This window comes from Carassius auratus, chromosome 35 (assembly GCF_003368295.1).
Source record: "Carassius auratus strain Wakin chromosome 35, ASM336829v1, whole genome shotgun sequence".
Lineage (NCBI taxonomy): Eukaryota > Metazoa > Chordata > Actinopteri > Cypriniformes > Cyprinidae > Carassius > Carassius auratus.
In genome coordinates this window covers 642,064-660,834 of record NC_039277.1, presented here as the reverse complement: position 1 = coordinate 660,834, position 18,771 = coordinate 642,064, and the positions used below count along the sequence as shown (strand labels likewise).

Sequence of the window (18,771 nt, the reverse complement as noted above, 5' to 3'; positions counted from 1 at the left end):
CTACCTCTGGCTCTGCACCCCTTTATCTAAATTCATTACTTCAAGTCAAGTCACCTTTATTTATATAGCGCTTTAAACAAAATACATTGCGTCAAAGCAACAGAACAACATTAATTTGGTAAACAGTGTCTCAATAATGCAGAATGATAGTTAAAGGCAGTTCATCATTGAATTCAGTGATGTCATCTCTGTTCAGTTAAATAGTGTCTGTCTTTATTTGCAATCAAGTCAACGATATCGCTGTAGATGAAGTGACCCCATTTCAGACTTATGTGTCTCTAGAAGCTTGTGTTCTGCAAGTGAACATCGCTGGATTGTTCATCCCAAAGAAGCACATAATCACTTTCACCAGGGCCGTGTACAGATATTTCGAGGGGCAGTGGCCCAAACTAAAATAGGGGCACCAGTGGGGTGGGTGCTTATTAATACAAATTATCCAGTTGTTGCAAATATATAATTACCTGAGAAGACCCTGTTTCTTGGCAACTGTACACTTTTTCTGTCTTGTGACCATGTATTTTGGAACCACCCATCATTTCTGCCAGACTGTGAACAGGAGAAACACATGGGGGAATGGAGACCACCCATTTACTTTAAAAACTGTTTTTGGTTTGTCAGCATACAATTTTAGTAATTAATGTTACATCAAAGCAAATTTATCCAGGTCTAAATATATTTATGATACATATAGGTGATTTAACAACATAAAAGCATGCAAAAAGCACGGCCAATGGTCAAACACGCCAAATGGTTCACCAAATTAGTTCAAAGGTGGATTAAGAAATAAAATGCGGTTGTGGGTTATTTGGAGACAGGGGTGTCGGACTGGGGGTAAAACCAGTACTGATTACCAGGGCCCCAAAGGAAAAGAAGGCCCTTGAAAAGTCTTGAACATATATTTTCAAGGGGGGCATTAAGACGGTTCTGTTCTGATTTGTCTTTATCTTCTTGTTGGCAAAATTGAGCAAAACAGACAACATCGTGTCTAAAATAACACAATATGAACTTCTTAATGAACTGTTGAATAAGTATCACATTTGCACTTGTGTGATATTGCACTTATCCTACAGCTTAACTATGTGATGTACATATGAGACACGATCTCAAACAGACATTTTGACCCATATTTTGAGTGCAGATGGTGCATCTTACCCACTGACTCGGACCTGGGGCAAACTGAGCCACGGGAACACTTTTAATAAGAAGCCAGATTTTTGGCTGTGTATGCCCTGACTTTCACAAAGTTTTACATGAACTCTTTCCTCCTGGAGAACTCAAGCCCAGCAGTCCAAGAATCAGCTAAAACACATCTCTTCATCTTTATCTGACTCTCTAACTCTAGCACTCTCTATTCTCATTCTATTCTTATTACTTGTGTTCTTTAAAGAGAGAGAGAGAGAGAGAGAGAGAGAGAGAGAGAGAGAGAGAGAGAGAGAGAGAGAGAGAGAGAGAGAGAGAGAGAGAGAGAGAGAGAGAGAGAAAGAGAAAGAGAGAGAGAGAGAGAGAGAGAGAGAGAGAGAGAGAGATCCTCTGACACTATAGCATTCTCTGTTCATTTAAAATTATATCTTCTTGCTTTCTTTTTATTTATTATAAAAATGACTTACATTTTCTATTATTTTTGTAATTCTTTTGACAGGTTTTATTTTTATTAAAATATACTCTCTAACATTAGAGTGTCCTGTTGTTTTTCTATTCTATCTTCTTGCTTTCTTTTAATTCATTATAAAAAGCCTTGCTACATGTACTGTGTTCAGCTAACAGAGTTTAGTTAAATCATTGCTCTTTTGTTAGTTTTGGTTGTTTCTATTGTCCTCATTTCTAAATCACTTTCAGTAAAAGCATCTGTTAAATGACTGAATGTAGTCATATTTCACAATATTACTATTTTACTGCATTTATGATCAAATGGGTGCAGTGTTGCTGAGCAGGAGAGAAAATCAACCTTTTGAACAAACCTTTGTCCATTATTAACTTTTGTCTAGTCTTGTCTAGTATGGATCAGAATTTGTATTGTCATAGATATGATAACTGTGTTTATTAACATTGCTGCATGAATGAATCCCAGGTGAAGGCAGTTATGAAACATGGATATCAATATACTTGTGATCTCTCGTGTTTCTCTGAAGGACTGAAGAGGGCCACTCTCATTTCCTTGTGAACAGTCTGCAGTTCCTACACAAACTGATCTGGATGTGAATGTCCCACATGAGGACTGAATGATCCCGGGAGCACACAGACTGACCCGAAGCACTGGACAGGACCTGGATCGGTCGCTCAGCAGAAGAAGCGGCTCCATGAGTCCTCATCATTCTCCTGTTCCTCACTTATCCTCATATGAATGCAGATCTCATGAAGAAACAATCATTTTTAGATAAGAATGTACTTTATTAACCAATACTATATTTTTGTTTAGTGCAGCGTTTGGAAATGAAATTATCTGACTTCAGTTAGGTTGGATTGTAGTTTCTCAGTCCAAACGTGATGTATTTTAATGTGTGCACTCCACTAATATCAGCAGAGACGGCTGTGAAAATACATCTGCGTTGTTCATCCTTTGGATCTTTCATGAAATAAAATCACACAATTCTAGCCTAGCACTGAAGTAAACCAACTGAAAGTGGAGGGACAATCTCATTATGATTTGTGGGTTTTTTGGCCTTGCTACATCCAAGTTTCCTCCTGTAATAACGTCTGAAGAGGAGATCAGGGAATCATCTTCACTTCTCCTCACTCATCCTCTCCAGGGCTCAGCTCTCACTGGATGATTACAGATCTGGATGTGATCCTCAGAGAGGGTTTGACCTCTCAAACCGTCCATCAGGCCATACACACACACACACACACACACACCGGTTAAATCTCTCATAAACTATCTCTTTAGGGTACCTTTTACTTGATGTTTTGGTATTAGTTCTATATTATTTTATTTTAAGTGTTTTGAGTGCATCTTTTCTTTTCTTGCTGATTTTATAATCTTTATGTGGTGTATTCTGTTGTTTTACTTATAGAAAATATTTCAGATGTAACATTAAAAGGCACTATAAAAATAAAGATTATTATTGTTGTTAATTTCTCACTACTTAGACTTCTACTGGAGAGAATATCTCACCTAGAAATGTTTTCAGCGTATAGTTTTATTTTAGTTCCCAAAATGTTCTGCTAAAAGTTAGGATAACATTCTCTAAAACATTCTAAAAATGTCTGTTGATAACTTTGTTACAGCATTTTCCTCTAACATTGTAACAAAGCTTTCCATCACACTAGATGTGGACTGACGTAATTCAGAAGTCAGAAGTTGGGTGAAAGTGAAAACCCAACCTTTGATTGGTGCCGAACTAGTGTAAATACTCCAAAATATTTCATGTCTATTTTTGTCTGTTCTTTTAAAGATACATAGTTCATGAATGAATGCTTAGACACACAGAGACCTCAAGAATTAGTGTATGAATCTCAACAATGGTGACATGCTTCATGCCGCAGTGCATTCTGGGTGCCATGGATGAGATGTGTATGATGTACCCAGAATACATTGCAGCATGAAGCATGTCACCATTGTTGAGATTCATACACTGAATCTTGATGTGTGTGTGACAAAGAAAGGGTTTTTCATATTATTTTTTTTTTATGTGTACTAATTACCCAGTAGTTCTGCAACATAGGACAGGTAAAACACATATGTGTCAATTACACAGACATCATGGCATCTGTCACGTCTGCTTCTTCTGTATCAGGAAAGTTTCAGATAACCTGGCATTTGAGAAATCAATTCTGTGAAAGATTTCCAGTTGTATTGAGCACATATTATACTATAACCTATTCTGTCCAGCTCAGAACTGAGTCTATATAATGAGACAGATATTATGAACTTGTGAAGGTTTACTGACCGATAGCAAACATGACACTGGGTCAGGACCACTCACACACATCTATGAAGAAATGCTTTCTCTGTTCTGGGAGCTGAACTCCACGATAAATGAGTAACAATCTGATCAATAGATTTAGAAAACAAATGCTTAGCAAGAAACAGAATGAAAAACAAAGAATAACTTAGCAAAAACATTCCTATTCCTTACACTGATATACGACCCGTCAGTGATAAGGGTGAAGTGCTCCGTCTCTGAACATCAGCGCTAATGTGATGATCCACGGGGTTAGAGACTCGACACACAGACCCACGGCGATCTGAAGTGTCCAGACAGACCTCAACATCACCTTTAGTCTGTTCCAGCACAGGGAGGAAATGTGCAGCTAAAGGACAGGGTAGAGATCTAGTAATATTGACATCTATCTGCATCCCATTAGACTTCATTTAACAGCAGCATCTGATTTCAGCAGACCCACAGCAGCGCTTTAACAGAGGAACACTAGATTAGTCTCATGCTTTATGATGGACCGTGGTGCTGTGACCGGTGCAGACAGCAGAGGGAACTCAGATTTGACAGTGAACGGTCTGGTGACGCTGCTGTTCATGCTTGCTCCCCGAGAGAGGGGTCGAGTGTAACAAAGACCCTCTGTGTGTCTGACATCAGCTCATGAAGCGCTCTAACTGTGCAGTCTGTAGAGAACAAATCTGGCTACTCTGTAGAAAAGTTTGAGCACATTTTTGCTGAAAGATCCAGTGAGTCACAGACACTGAAGAGCCCTCTATTAACCCTGACTTCTTCTGTTAAGCTTAGGGTTAGTTATCTTCTGTGCACTGTAGATATAGTGCTGATGTTCACACACACACACACACACACACACACACATTTGTTGAAAAGTAGTGTTGAATAAAACGCTTTCTAAATCATTGTTTGCTCATAACCCGTATTTTATAATGTTATATCTCAGTCCAGGGCATGGGGAGAACTGTAACATTTGCTCCTCGTGTTTGAGACTAAACAATGCCTTTTCTGTTTGTTCAGCAGAGATAACAGTGAGACTTGTAACTAGTTTGAGACACATTTTGAACACTCTGTCTCGGAAGAACCCCGAGATACAGACAGAAATGGAAACTGTTACAGTCCTCCGGTGCGCATGAGCCGATCCTCAAAAACAGCCGGAAGAGTCGGGATTAAAACATCAAAACTACTCTTTAACTTTACCAGTTCATTACACCTGATTCCTCTCAGAGGCATCTATCCAAAGGCAGTTAATCTACTATAACTAATCACTATTTAGAATAATACAATGTGAAGATACTAAAAGCAGTATTGCTGATGACGTCGCTTCGCGTGCTGTTTGTGAGATAACAGTGAACATGTATTTGATTATAGAAGCTCGCGCTCGCTCTTATGGGCGTGGTGCTCCCAGGCTGTGCGCCACGCCCTGTTACTATGGTAACTCCTATCACAGACATCAAACTGGATAAACAGGGCCGAGCGCGTGGCCCTGGAGACACGCCCACCAACGAGGGCGATTGTACAACAACAGTCACGTGACACGCGGAAGGTTGCATAAATCAGGATGACAGCGCTGTAACTCCCGTCAAACAGCGACGGTAACGGTTAGCCAGTCCGAGATGTGGTCGTGGATCGCGGCGCTGCTGGCGGGGGTCCTCTCCGCGCTCCTCGCGCAGCGCCTCTGGTTCCCGCTCTTCTGGAGAGACGCGCTGTTTCTGACGCGAGTCCTCCGCTACGGAGCGCGTCTGGAGCTCTACAAGCGGACCTCGCGGGTCGTGACGGTCGTGGACAGGTTTGTTCAGCAAGCCCAGCGGATCCCCGACAAACCCTTTCTGATTCACGAGGGAGTGACGTACACGTACGGAGAGCTCGAGGAGCGCAGCAACAGAGTCGCGCGCGTGTTCGAGGACGCGCTGAAGGAGGGAGACACGGTGGCGCTCCTGATGAACAACGAGCCCGACTTCCTGTCAGTGTGGTTCGGCTTGAGTAAGTTGGGCTGCGCGGTGGCGTTCCTCAACACGAACACCAGGTCCAGATCCCTGCTGCACTGCTTCCGCTGCTGCGGGGCCGAGCTGCTGGTGCTGGGAGCAGGTAACACCGACACTCCTCCGGTAACCGGGGTTAGGGCTCCAGACTCTCTCTGGAAGCCTCCGCTCGCACTGGTGACTGTGGTCTAGTGTTAATAAGTGCAGTTACTCCTGACGTCATCAGTGTGTTTCGTTGCTAACACACAGCGAAGCACTGAGCTCGAGATGGAAGCGTGCAAAACTTACTGTTATTAACAAGTTACATGTGCAAAAAGTTTGTTATAGAAGATGAACGCACTCTACATATTCTCACAGTTGTAAATCTGGTCGAATCCACAGCAGCACTTTTGAGGTTCTGTCAGGTGTGAGCGTGGTGTGACAGGTGTGTGTGTGTGTGTGTGTGTGTGGGGTTCAGACCTGCTGGAGACGCTGGAGGACGTTCTGCCCAGTCTGCAGCAGGACGGGATCAGTGTGTGGTGTGTGAGCAGGGACAGTCCTCGTCCTGGAGTGAGCAGTCTGCTGGATCAGATGGAGAAGGTCTCGCCGGAGCCCGTCCCAGCCCAGCGCCGCTCCGTCCGCTGCCTCCGGACCACCACGCTCTACATCTTCACCTCGGGGACCACCGGTACGTGCCCAAACTGTGGTTTGCTGAAGAGCTGCAGGTAAAACCTCTGAAAGATGATCAGTAGACGTACAACGCGCTGTGTACCTGTGTGTCCGTGTGGCCATCAGATATTAACTTGAAATCTCAGGCTGTGTCCGGTGAATGTTTGAGGTCAAGGGCTTCTGGTGACACAAATGATGGTGAATCTGATTCTTGCGTGATTTGAACATTAATAATTCTGAAAACAGCAATGACATTTGATGTCCAAAGTCTATTAGGTTTGAATATTTTTCTGCAGACTTCCATGAATCAGTAATAGCTGACGGACACTCGATGTGTTGAAGATGCAGCTAGTGTTTCTTCATAATTAGCTGAAATATTTGTGAGATTGAGTGGTGGTTTGTGGCCAGGTCTAGAGCATGAGACCCTTTCCTTCAGTCTAAAGAGTGATGTGATGAACTCCGTCACAGACTCAGACAGGTCTGCATCTAGGGCTAGTGTTGATGTATACGGCCAGGTGAGAGCCCTGACACAGTGACCACATCTCCAGCGTCTGTCCAGCGTGTGTCCAGCGTGTGTCCAGCGTGTGTCCAGCGTGTGTTCAGCGTGTGTTCAGTGTGTGTTCAGCGTGTGTCCAGTGTCTGTCCAGTGTCTGTCCAGCGTGTGTCCAGCGTCTGTCGAGTGTCTGTCCAGCGTCTGTCGAGTGTCTGTCCAGCGTCTGTCGAGTGTCTGTCCAGTGTGTGTCCAGTGTGTGTGACGAGAGGAGAGGACAGAAGGGTCATGTACTGTAATGCTGTGTGTCTGTTGCAGGGCTGCCCAAAGCTGCGGTCATCACACATCTACAGGCTCTGAAGGCAGCAGGAGGGTTCTGGGTGTACGGAGCCACAGGAAGTGATGTCATCTACACGCCGCTTCCCCTGTATCACAGCGCTGCTTCACTTGTAGGCATCGGAGGAACCATTGAACTGGGTAATTCTCCTGATCCAGCCCTTCATGATCCTGCAGCTGCAGCTTACTCTCACACCCTCACTACTCTCTCTCATGATGCTCCAAAACTGTGTGAATCTGACTGTGTGTGTGTGTGTGTGTGAGCGAGAGAGAGTGTGTGTGTGAGCGAGAGAGAGTGTGTGTGTGTGAGAGAGAGATAGAGAGAGAGTGTGTGTGAGAGAGAGAGAGAGAGAGAGAGAGTGTGTGTGAGAGAGAGAGAGAGAGAGAGAGAGAGAGAGTGTGTGTGTGTGTGTGTGTGAGAGAGAGAGAGAGAGAGAGAGAGAGTGTGTGTGTGAGAGAGAGAGAGAGTGAGTGTGTGTGTGTGTGTGAGAGAGAGATAGAGAGAGCGAGTGTGTGAGAGAGAGAGAGAGAGAGAGAGAGAGAGAGAGAGTGTGTGTGTGTGTGTGTGAGAGAGAGAGAGAGAGTGTGTGTGTGAGAGAGAGAGAGAGAGAGAGAGAGAGAGAGTGTGTGTGTGTGTGAGAGAGAGAGAGAGAGAGAGAGAGAGAGTGTGTGTGTGTGTGAGAGAGAGAGAGAGTGAGTGTGTGTGTGTGTGGTGTGAGAGAGAGAGTGAGAGAGACTGTGTGTGTGTGAGAGAGAGAGTGTGTGTGTGAGAGAGAGAGAGAGCGAGTGTGTGTGTGAGAGAGAGAGAGAGCGAGTGTGTGTGTGAGAGAGAGAGAGAGCGAGTGTGTGTGTGAGAGAGAGAGAGAGCGAGTGTGTGTGTGAGAGAGAGAGAGAGAGTGTGTGTGTGAGAGAGAGAGAGAGAGTGTGTGTGAGAGAGAGAAAGCATGAGAGAGCGAGTGTGTGGTGTAAGTGAGTGTTAGTGAGGTGTTGAGTGCTGCTCGTACAGTTACGCTGAAGATCTTGAAGAGCAGGTTCTGCTGTGTCTGTCAGGAACAGGTCTGGACACCTCAGTGGATTACACTATCATGTTAACAGCTCAACATAGCTCCGCCCACTCCCAGGAGACATTTACTCTTAAGCCCCTTTCACACTGCACGTCGGACCCGCAATATTCCCGTAACATTGCCTGGTCCCCTTCTGTGTGAAAGCAACCACGTCCCGGAATCGATTACTGAATCGAACCCGGGTCGGGGACCTATTAACATTGGGGGGTTCGACCCGGGACGAGCGCTGTGTGAACAAAAGCCAGATCTAATTCCGTATCGAAGTGATGACGCGCGTTATCGCGCGACTCTTTTACCAGCTGTTCAGGAAGACCAACGTTCGCGATGAAAACATATGTGCAAACTGTAATGAAGCAGAGATCAGTTAGTTCCTCACTTTCTGCGCTGACGCCGAGATCGTTCACCAGCTTCAGTGAAAGTATAACGTGCCAAGCGTTGTCGACTCGTACATTACACGTCACGCGCTGATGTCACGTGTCGTTACGGGATCTTCAAGGGTTGTGTGTGAAAGCACGCACATATACCGGGTCATCACTGGCAGTGAGAAAGTGCCAAATCTAGCGACCCAGTAACAATTGCAGGAACACTTTACCCCTGTATTTGCCGGAATGGCAGTGTGAAAGGGGCTTTACAGTATCAAAACACTATACATGTGTGTGAGTGCATAGTTAACACTAGACACAGTACACATCTGTACAAGACCAGGTCCAAGCTCTTTACTGGGACTGTGTCCTTCCCAGTGCATCATGGGATCCCAGAGCCCTGCTTCTACGCTTCAGATAACCGTCTGTAATGTGCTGCTTCTCCTAGCTGCTTGAGAAGACTTAGCTGAAGTCCTGATGAGAAACGATCTCTTAACACAGCGGTGTTTGAGCCTTGAGTCTGTGTGTCTGGCAGTTAGGACAGTGTGTGTGTGTGTGTGTGTGTGTGTGTGTGTGATATAGAGCACATTCCTGGTGATTTCTCCTCATGATCAGTGTTATTCTGACTGAAGCCTGTGCTCCACACCGTTGATCAGTCTGCTTCAGCTCTGTGGTTACTCTTTACCTTCGATGATCATGGAAGAGCTTTGATTTGAAAGGCTTGGGATACATGACTAATCTTATGTGTTTCAGTACAAGAGCTGTCTAACGCTGCGGATCTAGTGAATGAGGAGTGTGTGTCTGAGTCTGTCTCTGCTGTTGTCCTGCAGGTGCCACCTGTGTCCTGAAGAAGAAGTTCTCCGCCTCTCAGTTCTGGCCGGACTGCAGGAAACACAACGTCACCATATTTCAGTACATCGGAGAGCTGTGCCGATATCTGTGCAACCAGCCCAGGGTACAGTACTGCCCTCCTCAGATCCCGAATCTGGCTCGGTCTCAGCACACACACACACACACACACACACATCTCAGTTCAGCTGTTTCAGGAGGCAGAGTCACATGCAGATCAGTTAGAAGAGTGTTTTCTGAAGTTATGAGTGATTGGAGCACACACTGCTGTTGTCTTCATCCTGGAGAAGCTGCTCTGTGTGGAGTGTGTTTCTGGTCACACACACACTCTGTGTTTTCATGGCTAACTGACAGACAGCTCTTTTGTTAGCGTCTCACATTCACGGTTCATGTGCATCAGGACAGAGCGTGTCCCACAGTCCATCAAAGATGTCTTTGTGCTCGTCCCCTAACACGGCCCGGACAGTCACACCACATCCATCAGTGTGTTCACAACACACACACAACACACTGACTTCACACACACACACACAGACACACACACACACACACATGTTTGTTTCTGTGTAAAGTGTGTTCATCCCATAGGTGTAATGGTTTTTATACTGTAGAAACTGTATATTCTATGTCCCTTCACCAACCCTACACCTAACCCTAACCCTCACAGGAAACTTTCTGCATTTTTACTTTCTCAAAAAAACTCATTCTGTATGATTTATAAGTGTTTTGAAAAATGGGGACATGGGTTATGTTCTCATAAGTCACCCTCTCCTTGTAATACCTGTGTCATACCCATGACATTATACACACACACACACACACACAAGTCTCTGTACACACACAGTTTAGAGAGAGGGCAGAACATGTTTGTCAGTGCAGCGATGAGCTTTAACTGACAGCACACACACACACACACACACATGAGGCGGTTGTGAATGGAGTGGTTCTGCTGGTCTGACTGCCTGCTGTTGTTCTCACACACACACACACACACACACACACACACACACTGTCTTACTGAGAAACCACATTAAATCCCATCAGACTTCCACTGAAGTAGAGTTCACCTCCAGATCACACGAGCATTGTGGCAGGACCTTCTCTGAACATTTACAAATATATATGTGTGTGTGTGTGTGTGTGTGTGTGTGTGTGTGTGTGTGTGTGTGTGTTCCTGCTGCAGATGTGCTGTATCACTACCCTGGTCTCTCACAGCGTGTGTGTGTGTGTGTGTGTGTGTGTGTGCCAGGGCGAGCAGGAGCAGGATCACAGCGTGCACATGGCTGTTGGGAACGGTCTCCGTCAGGACGTATGGAGGGAGTTCCTCCGGCGCTTCGGGGACATCCGCATGTGTGAGATCTACGGCTCCACTGAGGGAAACCTGTGCTTCATGAACCACATCGGCAGGATCGGAGCCGTCGGACGCTCCAACTTCTTCTACAAGGTTAGTTGAGCTCCGCATCAGGTGGACAGTGTAAAGGGCATTAAACGCATCAGCAAACCTCCTTTAATAATTGAGCTGGAGTGTATAGGTGCACCTCAGTGTCAGATATCTGACAAACAAACCGATGTGATTGCCCCAGGATTCACTGATCGCCAGCACCAGAGCTGTGTGTTTAACTTCTCCTTGTTTAGTTCACTTCTCTCTAACTGAGTCCCAGTGCTGTTTGATTATTAAACACACACTCCTGTAGCTCCAATCAAACCAGAGGTCACAGTCATAGAGAACAACCACCCGGTCGTAGAGAAAAGAGCGTTTTATTCAAACATAATCAACCCACAATTCTTTGGAAAAGTCATTGTAATGTATTTATTTCACAAATCTCTGTGCAATAGAATATATTTTTCACATTTATTACCATATTTTAATTATTTTTGTTAGTTTTATCCACAGACACTCACAGTCAGACACCTCACCAGTACTGGACTGAGTTTATCTACAGCTTATTGTGCATAAACACACATCAGACATCATTGTTATAATGCGCTGCTATGAGTCTTGATTTGGACTCGACTGACAGACTGACACCGCCAGCTTCATGCTTTAATAAAGCACTATAAAAGAAATAAAGCACTGTAAATAAAGCAGAGTTTCTCACAACATCTGAAAGACAGACTAATGCACAAAATAGACCGATAAGAGCATCTTCCTGACAGAGGTAAAGTGTACAGATGGCTTGTGTTCAAACACAGAGGTGGTTATAGACATTCTTAAGGCAGAACACTAATGAAAGGAGAATTAGTACAGATACACACGTGAGGATGATTCTGTGAGCAGAGAAACAGTTAATGATCTTGGCTTTGTCTGTGTTGATGTGTGTACGTGTGTGGATCTGTGGCAGGATTTGATGCTGTTTTGCGCTGAACCCTTGTCTGGTGTAGGCCTGTCCTGGATAAATAATGATGACTGTAAAACACCAGTAGGGGGCAGCAAGCCCCAGTTTTGATCAGTTATTCAATTAGAAACGAAACAAGCCTGCGCCCCAGTGTGCTTACTCTCCATCCTAAATTCTATGTCATATTAGTAGTTTTCAGTATTATTCAGGGCAGACAGGCTGGAGAGTGTGCACATTGGGCCGCTGGCTCAGTTTATTCTCTCAGAAACTGATTCCTTCAAGGAACGAAACCCGTGTTACTGTGCACGGTTGTATTAAATCAACAGTTTGTGCTCGTGCATGTAGATACTGATATTCAGAAAAGTCCATTGCTTGTGCAACGAATATAAAAATTCTCCTACATGGGTGTTTTTTCTTGAATTGGTTGAATTGTAAGGTGATTTCAGCTGTATTCTTGACATGAGATCTGCTCTAATGACTCTAGTGTATATTAATGCTGAAGGCCAGGTTTATCATGTCTGAATGATGCTGATATTTCTCCACAGGAGGCTGCTGGCGTCTGCTGTCTGAAGTACTGACTCATGTGTGTGTTTTGCAGCTGATTTTCAAGTATGATCTGGTGAAGTATGACCTGGTCAGAGAAGAGCCTGTGAGGGACCACAGTGGATTCTGCCAGCATGTTCAGAAAGGTGAGAACACCTGGAGTCAGCCAGGATAATTTACTGACAAAATACTCCCCTCTCGGTGACACAACTCCACCGGAGTAAACCGTAACACATAATACTAGCATACTAGCACGTAACATCAGCAGTAACATCGCTGCCAGTAATGGAGGATGACACAATTGTCCCTGTTTCTGTTTCTGTGTACAAAGCTGAAGTGTGCCGTCATTTGGACTGTGTTTATGATTCATGTAAACGTCTATCAGAAGTTAGAAGCAATCTTTAACAATCTCCTGCAGATGTACCTGGTGATAATAGAAGTTCTGTGCTTTATTTAGAAGGAACTCAATGAGATAAACGTCAAGCCTGTGCTTATAGTTGACTCTATACTGCAGTATTACACTATATTAGATTTAGATTCTTACACATTTAACAGGTGTGCAGTATCATTTAAATAATACAAATCACATTTATATTGAAATAAAGAAAAGTTGGTTTACTTTGCATCAGAGCAATAAAAGTAAAAATGATAATAATAATAATATCTTATTGTGAATGGATATAAAATGCACTTATTTCTGCGACTGGAAACGAGGTTGTTCTGTAGTCAAGTCACCTTTCTTTTATACAGCACTTTAAACTAAACCGATTGTGTCGAAGCAACTGAACAATCTATTTTATATATGTGTGTATACATCATTCATCCAATCACACAGATAGGGCGGAGTCGGGGAACCGCCCCCTTGGTACTAATGCATTTACGGTTTAAAATCTAATAACATGAAAACTTATTTTTCATACTTGGTTTATAATTTGTCATTAAAATTATGATAACTGTTCTGGACACATTTAACTATTGTTTCACAGAAAATGAAAGCCAGACACTCTACCCTGATATGACTGACATTCACCTCCCATGTTACGTTCAGTTCAGTTTATTAGCCATTGCAGTGTAAAACCACATGGAAAAGATGTGCAAGAAGCTCAAAGTAAAGTGTCAAACACATAAAGGACATCACGTCAAACAGACAAGCAGGTGCCACATAAAAGATCAAAAGTAAAGTGCTGTGCAATAAAATCATAAAGAATCATAGATAGTAATAGACCACTGATTCCTATTGTGTTCAAAAGCAAGTGCTTTTCACTCCATTGAGCAACATTCTCCATCTCCTCATGATACTGAGATTCATGGTTTGAACTAATCAGACCAATCATAGGATTCAATGTGAACAGTAGCGGTCTCAAGATACACCCCTGTGGTGAACCAGGGCTAACATACAGCTCATCTGAAATACAGCCATTCATTTTGACCCTTTGTGGTCGACAAGTGAGGACATTTAAAATCCATTTACAATGGCATCATCGAGTCCAAGACATTTCAATTTGTGAAAGAGCTTTGTTGGGACCATTGAGTTAAAAGCGGAACTATAGTCTATAAATATCATTCTAGCATATGATTTATGTGCATCAAGATGCTTGTAGACCGAGTTCACAGCAAAGGAAATGGCATCCTCAACACTTCTGTTTTTCCTATATGCAAATTGTAGTGGGTCAACAGACAGGGATTTGGCCATGTGGGATTCACATCCTGGTTATCTGCTGGAAGAGGTGCTAGTGAGGCCAGCAGGGGGCGCTCTCCTGTGGTCTGTGGTCAGTAAAAATCCCAGGATGTCTTTCAAAAAGAGTAGAGGTGTGACCTCAGCATCCTGGTCAAACTAATAAATGAGTAAAAATGAGGCTTATTATTGCTTGTAGCACTAGTAGTAAACATGGGAACAAATAAATACAGTGCGCTCACGTTTTAATTAATACAATGAAATAATTTAATAAAAAGTGTTCAAAAATGTCTTAATTCAGGGAAATGATATCTTTCGACAGAATCTTCCTATTATCAATAATCATACTTTTATATTGTTTATGGCTTAATGGATACCTTTTTAAATGTCATGAATATTCAAAGAGCTGGTATTGTAGAGTAGTGATGTGCGGGTCGGGTTTTAGGTCCAACCCACGGGTCCCGCTTTTATGAAATTAATCCACAAGCATTAAATAGACATATAATATATATATATATATAATTATCACTTAACTCTCTCTCTTTCTTTTGATTTGCTCGGCTTCATCCACTAAAAATAAAAGCACACAATATTTAACCTTTTACACATAGATTAGACCACTGTACAACGTGATACAGGCCTCTAGGCCTCTCTGTTTGCTGGAGCTATCACCTCGAGGCTCCGGCTCTGCTCCGGCTGGGGGTTTCATAAAAATATACAAAAATAATGATTTCTAATTGTTTTCTATATAGGCTACTGTTAGTACAAATAAACAGAAACAGACTCGACTGAGTGAGCAGACTGTTCATAATGATGTTTCTGTGTGAATGAATGAATGAATTATGATCAGTGTAGGCTAACACTCATTATAGTATAACATCGATGCTTTTGAATATGAATATATAACAGAGCATGCAAACAAACGGCTGCTTTTATCATGTTTTGTGATTGCGCTAGTTCCAGTGACTTATTTCTTAGTTTTCTGATAACTTCTCTTTGTTGGTGAAATGATGAGGTTGTTCTGAGAGGCTTGTGACTCGCAGCAGAGCTTCAGACCCGGACTGTGGAAACCCAGCACTGTTCTGACCCGAGACTATGATTGAAGCCCTGGCTCACACTGAGCTCACAGTGGAAGAGTGTGAATGTGTGGTCAGCAGACAGAAGAGATGAAGCGCTGATGCTGATCTGTGATGTGACTGTAGCTGCGTTCAGTCTCTAATTATACTGTATGCTCTCTTCTAAACCTCATTATTTAGAATTATTATTTCTAATTAATTAAAATAAATATTTAAGAAAAAACAAATACTTAAAAAAGTATTGAGGGATGTAGTCACAGTGGTGAAAATGATGTGACCGGTGTTGCTTTATACCGTATACACTGTCTATCTGGAACATTAAACATTGATTTGATGAACACTTCAAGATTCAAGATGAACTGTTAAAATACTTGACTATCCTGTTATTGTGATATCACCACTGATTTATTTGATCTGCATTTACAAGTGAAGATGTCATGATTCCAGCTCTAGATGCTCCTCCTGGTGGTGATGATGAAACGAGTTTCTCATGTCAATGGATTTAACTTAACGCTGTGGCCTTGCAGCTCATGGGACATGTTTGGGTAGAGTGTAGTTGATCAGTGTTGACCGTCTGATGATCACGTACTGACTGTAATCACATGGCGCTGCTGTGTTTGTGCTGGTGATCAGGTGAAACAGGCCTGCTGCTGTCTCAGATCTGCAGTCAGAGTCCGTTCTTCGGTTACGCTGGCAGCAAACAGCTGACGGAGAAGAAGATCCTGAGAGACGTGTTTGTGAAAGGAGACGCTTACTTCAACACTGGAGACCTGATGGCTGAGGACGAGGACCACTTCATCTGCTTCAAAGACCGAGTGGGAGACACCTTCAGGTACAGGGGGTCAGAGGTCAAGCCTGGGGGAGCATAATCTCAGTATTAAGTGTCCTGTGCTTGTGTAGATGGAAGGGGGAGAATGTGGCCACCACTGAGGTGACGGAGGTCCTGGGACTGGTGGACTTCATTCAGGAAGCCAGTGTGTATGGAGTCCAGGTGCCAGGTACAGCTCTGACACACTCACTCTTACTAACCCTTCACTGACCCTCACTGTAACACACAGCTTATTACTTCACTTTCACATCTGCTCCATTGCTTGTATGATCTTTTTTCAGATGAGATTGGATTTTCTAGAGTTGTTCCGATTCCGATACTAGTATCGGAAATATCTCCGATACCACAACAAATTCTGGCATCGGCATCGGCGAGTACATGAACCCATATACCGATCCGATACCATTTTCTTAAAAAAGACCTAGTTATGACCGCAAGCTTTGCCTAACCGCTGCACGGTTCTTCTTCGCTGCTCAAAATGCATTGAAAACACAGGAAGTTGTGCTGTGTTGCCACAAGCAACCCCTGTTTAGAGCAGCGAAGAAGAAATGAAAACGCGTTAGCAGCCCTTATCTATATATGACTGGATCACTCATCACATTCTAAACTGCCAAAAGACAGTGAAGCCGCTACTATATTATAGATCAGTGGTTAGCAGTATGTCTCTGTAGTACCGGTAGTTACAGACTCTCGAGTATATTCAGTACCGGCAGCTGCGTTCAGTCGCTTCCGTGTAAGTCAAAACGCAGGGCTCCAGACAGTAGCCGAATATATACTAGTGTCTGTGAATATTAAACTGCAAAATACTATTTAAATATTACTCCCGCAAAATCTACATCTCTGTGGGTGACTGGCACAGATGCGCGAGAGCTCGCTGTTTTGTAGTCTCTGCTGTGTGTCATGAGGACACGAACGCATAAACCGTCACTTCATGAGAATTTACCGTTTCATTTGAGAATACTGTCATATCATAAACACAGACACTCAAAGATCTTCATGGCAGCCCATTAAAATAAATGTTTGGTTTACATGAGTAAATTGACAATATATAAAGCTACTGTTGTAGCCTACAGTAATAATAATACATCTCTATAATAATAATAATTATGCCTAGATGGTTGCTTGTTTTTTTACTTGTTAGAGATTATCTGATTAATAGATATTTTTTTATATTCCTAGACTTATTTGTTGCAGTTTTTTTATACAGTTATATTGTAAAACTTAAATACCTTTTTTAGTTTGCGGTGTTAGATTTTTGGCTGCATTTGAAGTTCTTTTTTGCATAAGAAAATAAATAATACTGTCAAATTCATGTTAGATAATAAAAATACTGTAATAAATACAGTAGTTCACCATGTATTTGTTCATGTTTTATTGAGGGATCTGTCTGAAGCACACCATAAAAAAATTCTAGCAATTTACACAGGGCTAGTAGTATATACAGCTGTATATACAGATATACACCCAGGTATCGGATCAGTACTCGGTATCGGCCGATACCCTGAGCCCAGGTATCGGAATCGGTATCGGGAAGAGAAAAAGGGTATCGGAACATCTCTAATTTTTAATGTCCCAAGTAAGTTATGTAAGGCACATAATTCCTTACATTTATACAGTGCTCTTCTAGACACTCAGTGCTTTACATCGTCAGGGGATATCTCCTCATCCACCAGCAGTGTGCAGCACCCACCTGATACAGACACACACACACACACACACACACACACACACACATCCACCTGATACAGACCCACACACACACACACACACACACACACACATCCACCTGATGATGCTCCAGAACACACACACACACACACACACACACACACACACACTTGTTGACAGTATAGTGTCCCCATCAGTACACTGGGGCACTAGGACCCACACAGACACAGGGAGAGCGCCCCCTGCTGACCTCACTAGCACCTCTTCCAGCAGCACTAGTGTTCCCAGGAGTCTCCATCCAGCTACTGACCAGCTCAGCCCTGCTCAGCTTCAGTGAGTGACCGGTCTTGGGCTCCAGGGTGAGATGGCTGCTGGAACATGTTGAAGATCATTGTGAACACTGTTTGGTGTATGTCTTTCTTTCTTATCTGAATAACATTTGGCCCTTATTTTAATGTTCAAAGCCCGTGATCTGAAGCACCTGACACTGGTGCACTTAGTGTCCGAATCAATCAATCAATCACCTTTATTTATATAGTGCTTTAAACAAAATACATTGCGTCAAAGCACTGAACGACATTCATTTGGAAAACAGTGTGTCAATAATGCAGAATGATAGTTAAAGGCAGTTCATCATTGAATTCAGTGATGTCATCTCTGTTCAGTTTAAATAGTGTCTGTGCATTTATTTGAAATCAAGTCAATGATATCACTGTAGATGAAGTGACCCCAACTAAGCAAGCCAGAGGCGACAGCGGCAAGGAACCGAAACTCCATCGGTGACAGAATGGAGAAAAAAACCTTGGGAGAAACCAGGCTCAGTTGGGGTCAGTTCTCCTCTGACCAGACGAAACCAGTAGTTCAATTCCAGACTGCAGCAAAGTCAGATTGTGCAGAAGAATCATCTGTTTCCTGTGGTCTTGTCCTGGTGGTCCTCTGAGACAAGGTCTTTACAGGGGATCTGTATCTGGGGCTCTAGTTGTCCTGCTCTCCGCTGTCTTTCAGGGATGTAGAGGTCCTTTCTAG

The 18,771-nt window shown here is 43.2% G+C and overlaps 1 protein-coding gene across 1 annotated transcript in view; it reads left to right on the top strand.

Annotated features, from left to right (window-relative positions):
- The first annotated feature begins 5,406 nt into the window (after positions 1–5,406).
- slc27a6 (solute carrier family 27 member 6) overlaps positions 5,407–18,771 on the top strand; it is a 27,075-nt gene continuing 13,710 nt past the window's right edge. The window contains exons 1-8 of the mRNA XM_026219132.1: positions 5,407–5,975; positions 6,327–6,536; positions 7,326–7,484; positions 9,600–9,724; positions 10,868–11,062; positions 12,553–12,643; positions 15,882–16,080; positions 16,149–16,246. Coding sequence (XP_026074917.1) covers positions 5,504–5,975; positions 6,327–6,536; positions 7,326–7,484; positions 9,600–9,724; positions 10,868–11,062; positions 12,553–12,643; positions 15,882–16,080; positions 16,149–16,246 — 1,549 coding nt within the window. The 5' untranslated portion in view covers positions 5,407–5,503. The remainder of the gene's footprint in view (positions 5,976–6,326; positions 6,537–7,325; positions 7,485–9,599; positions 9,725–10,867; positions 11,063–12,552; positions 12,644–15,881; positions 16,081–16,148; positions 16,247–18,771) is intronic.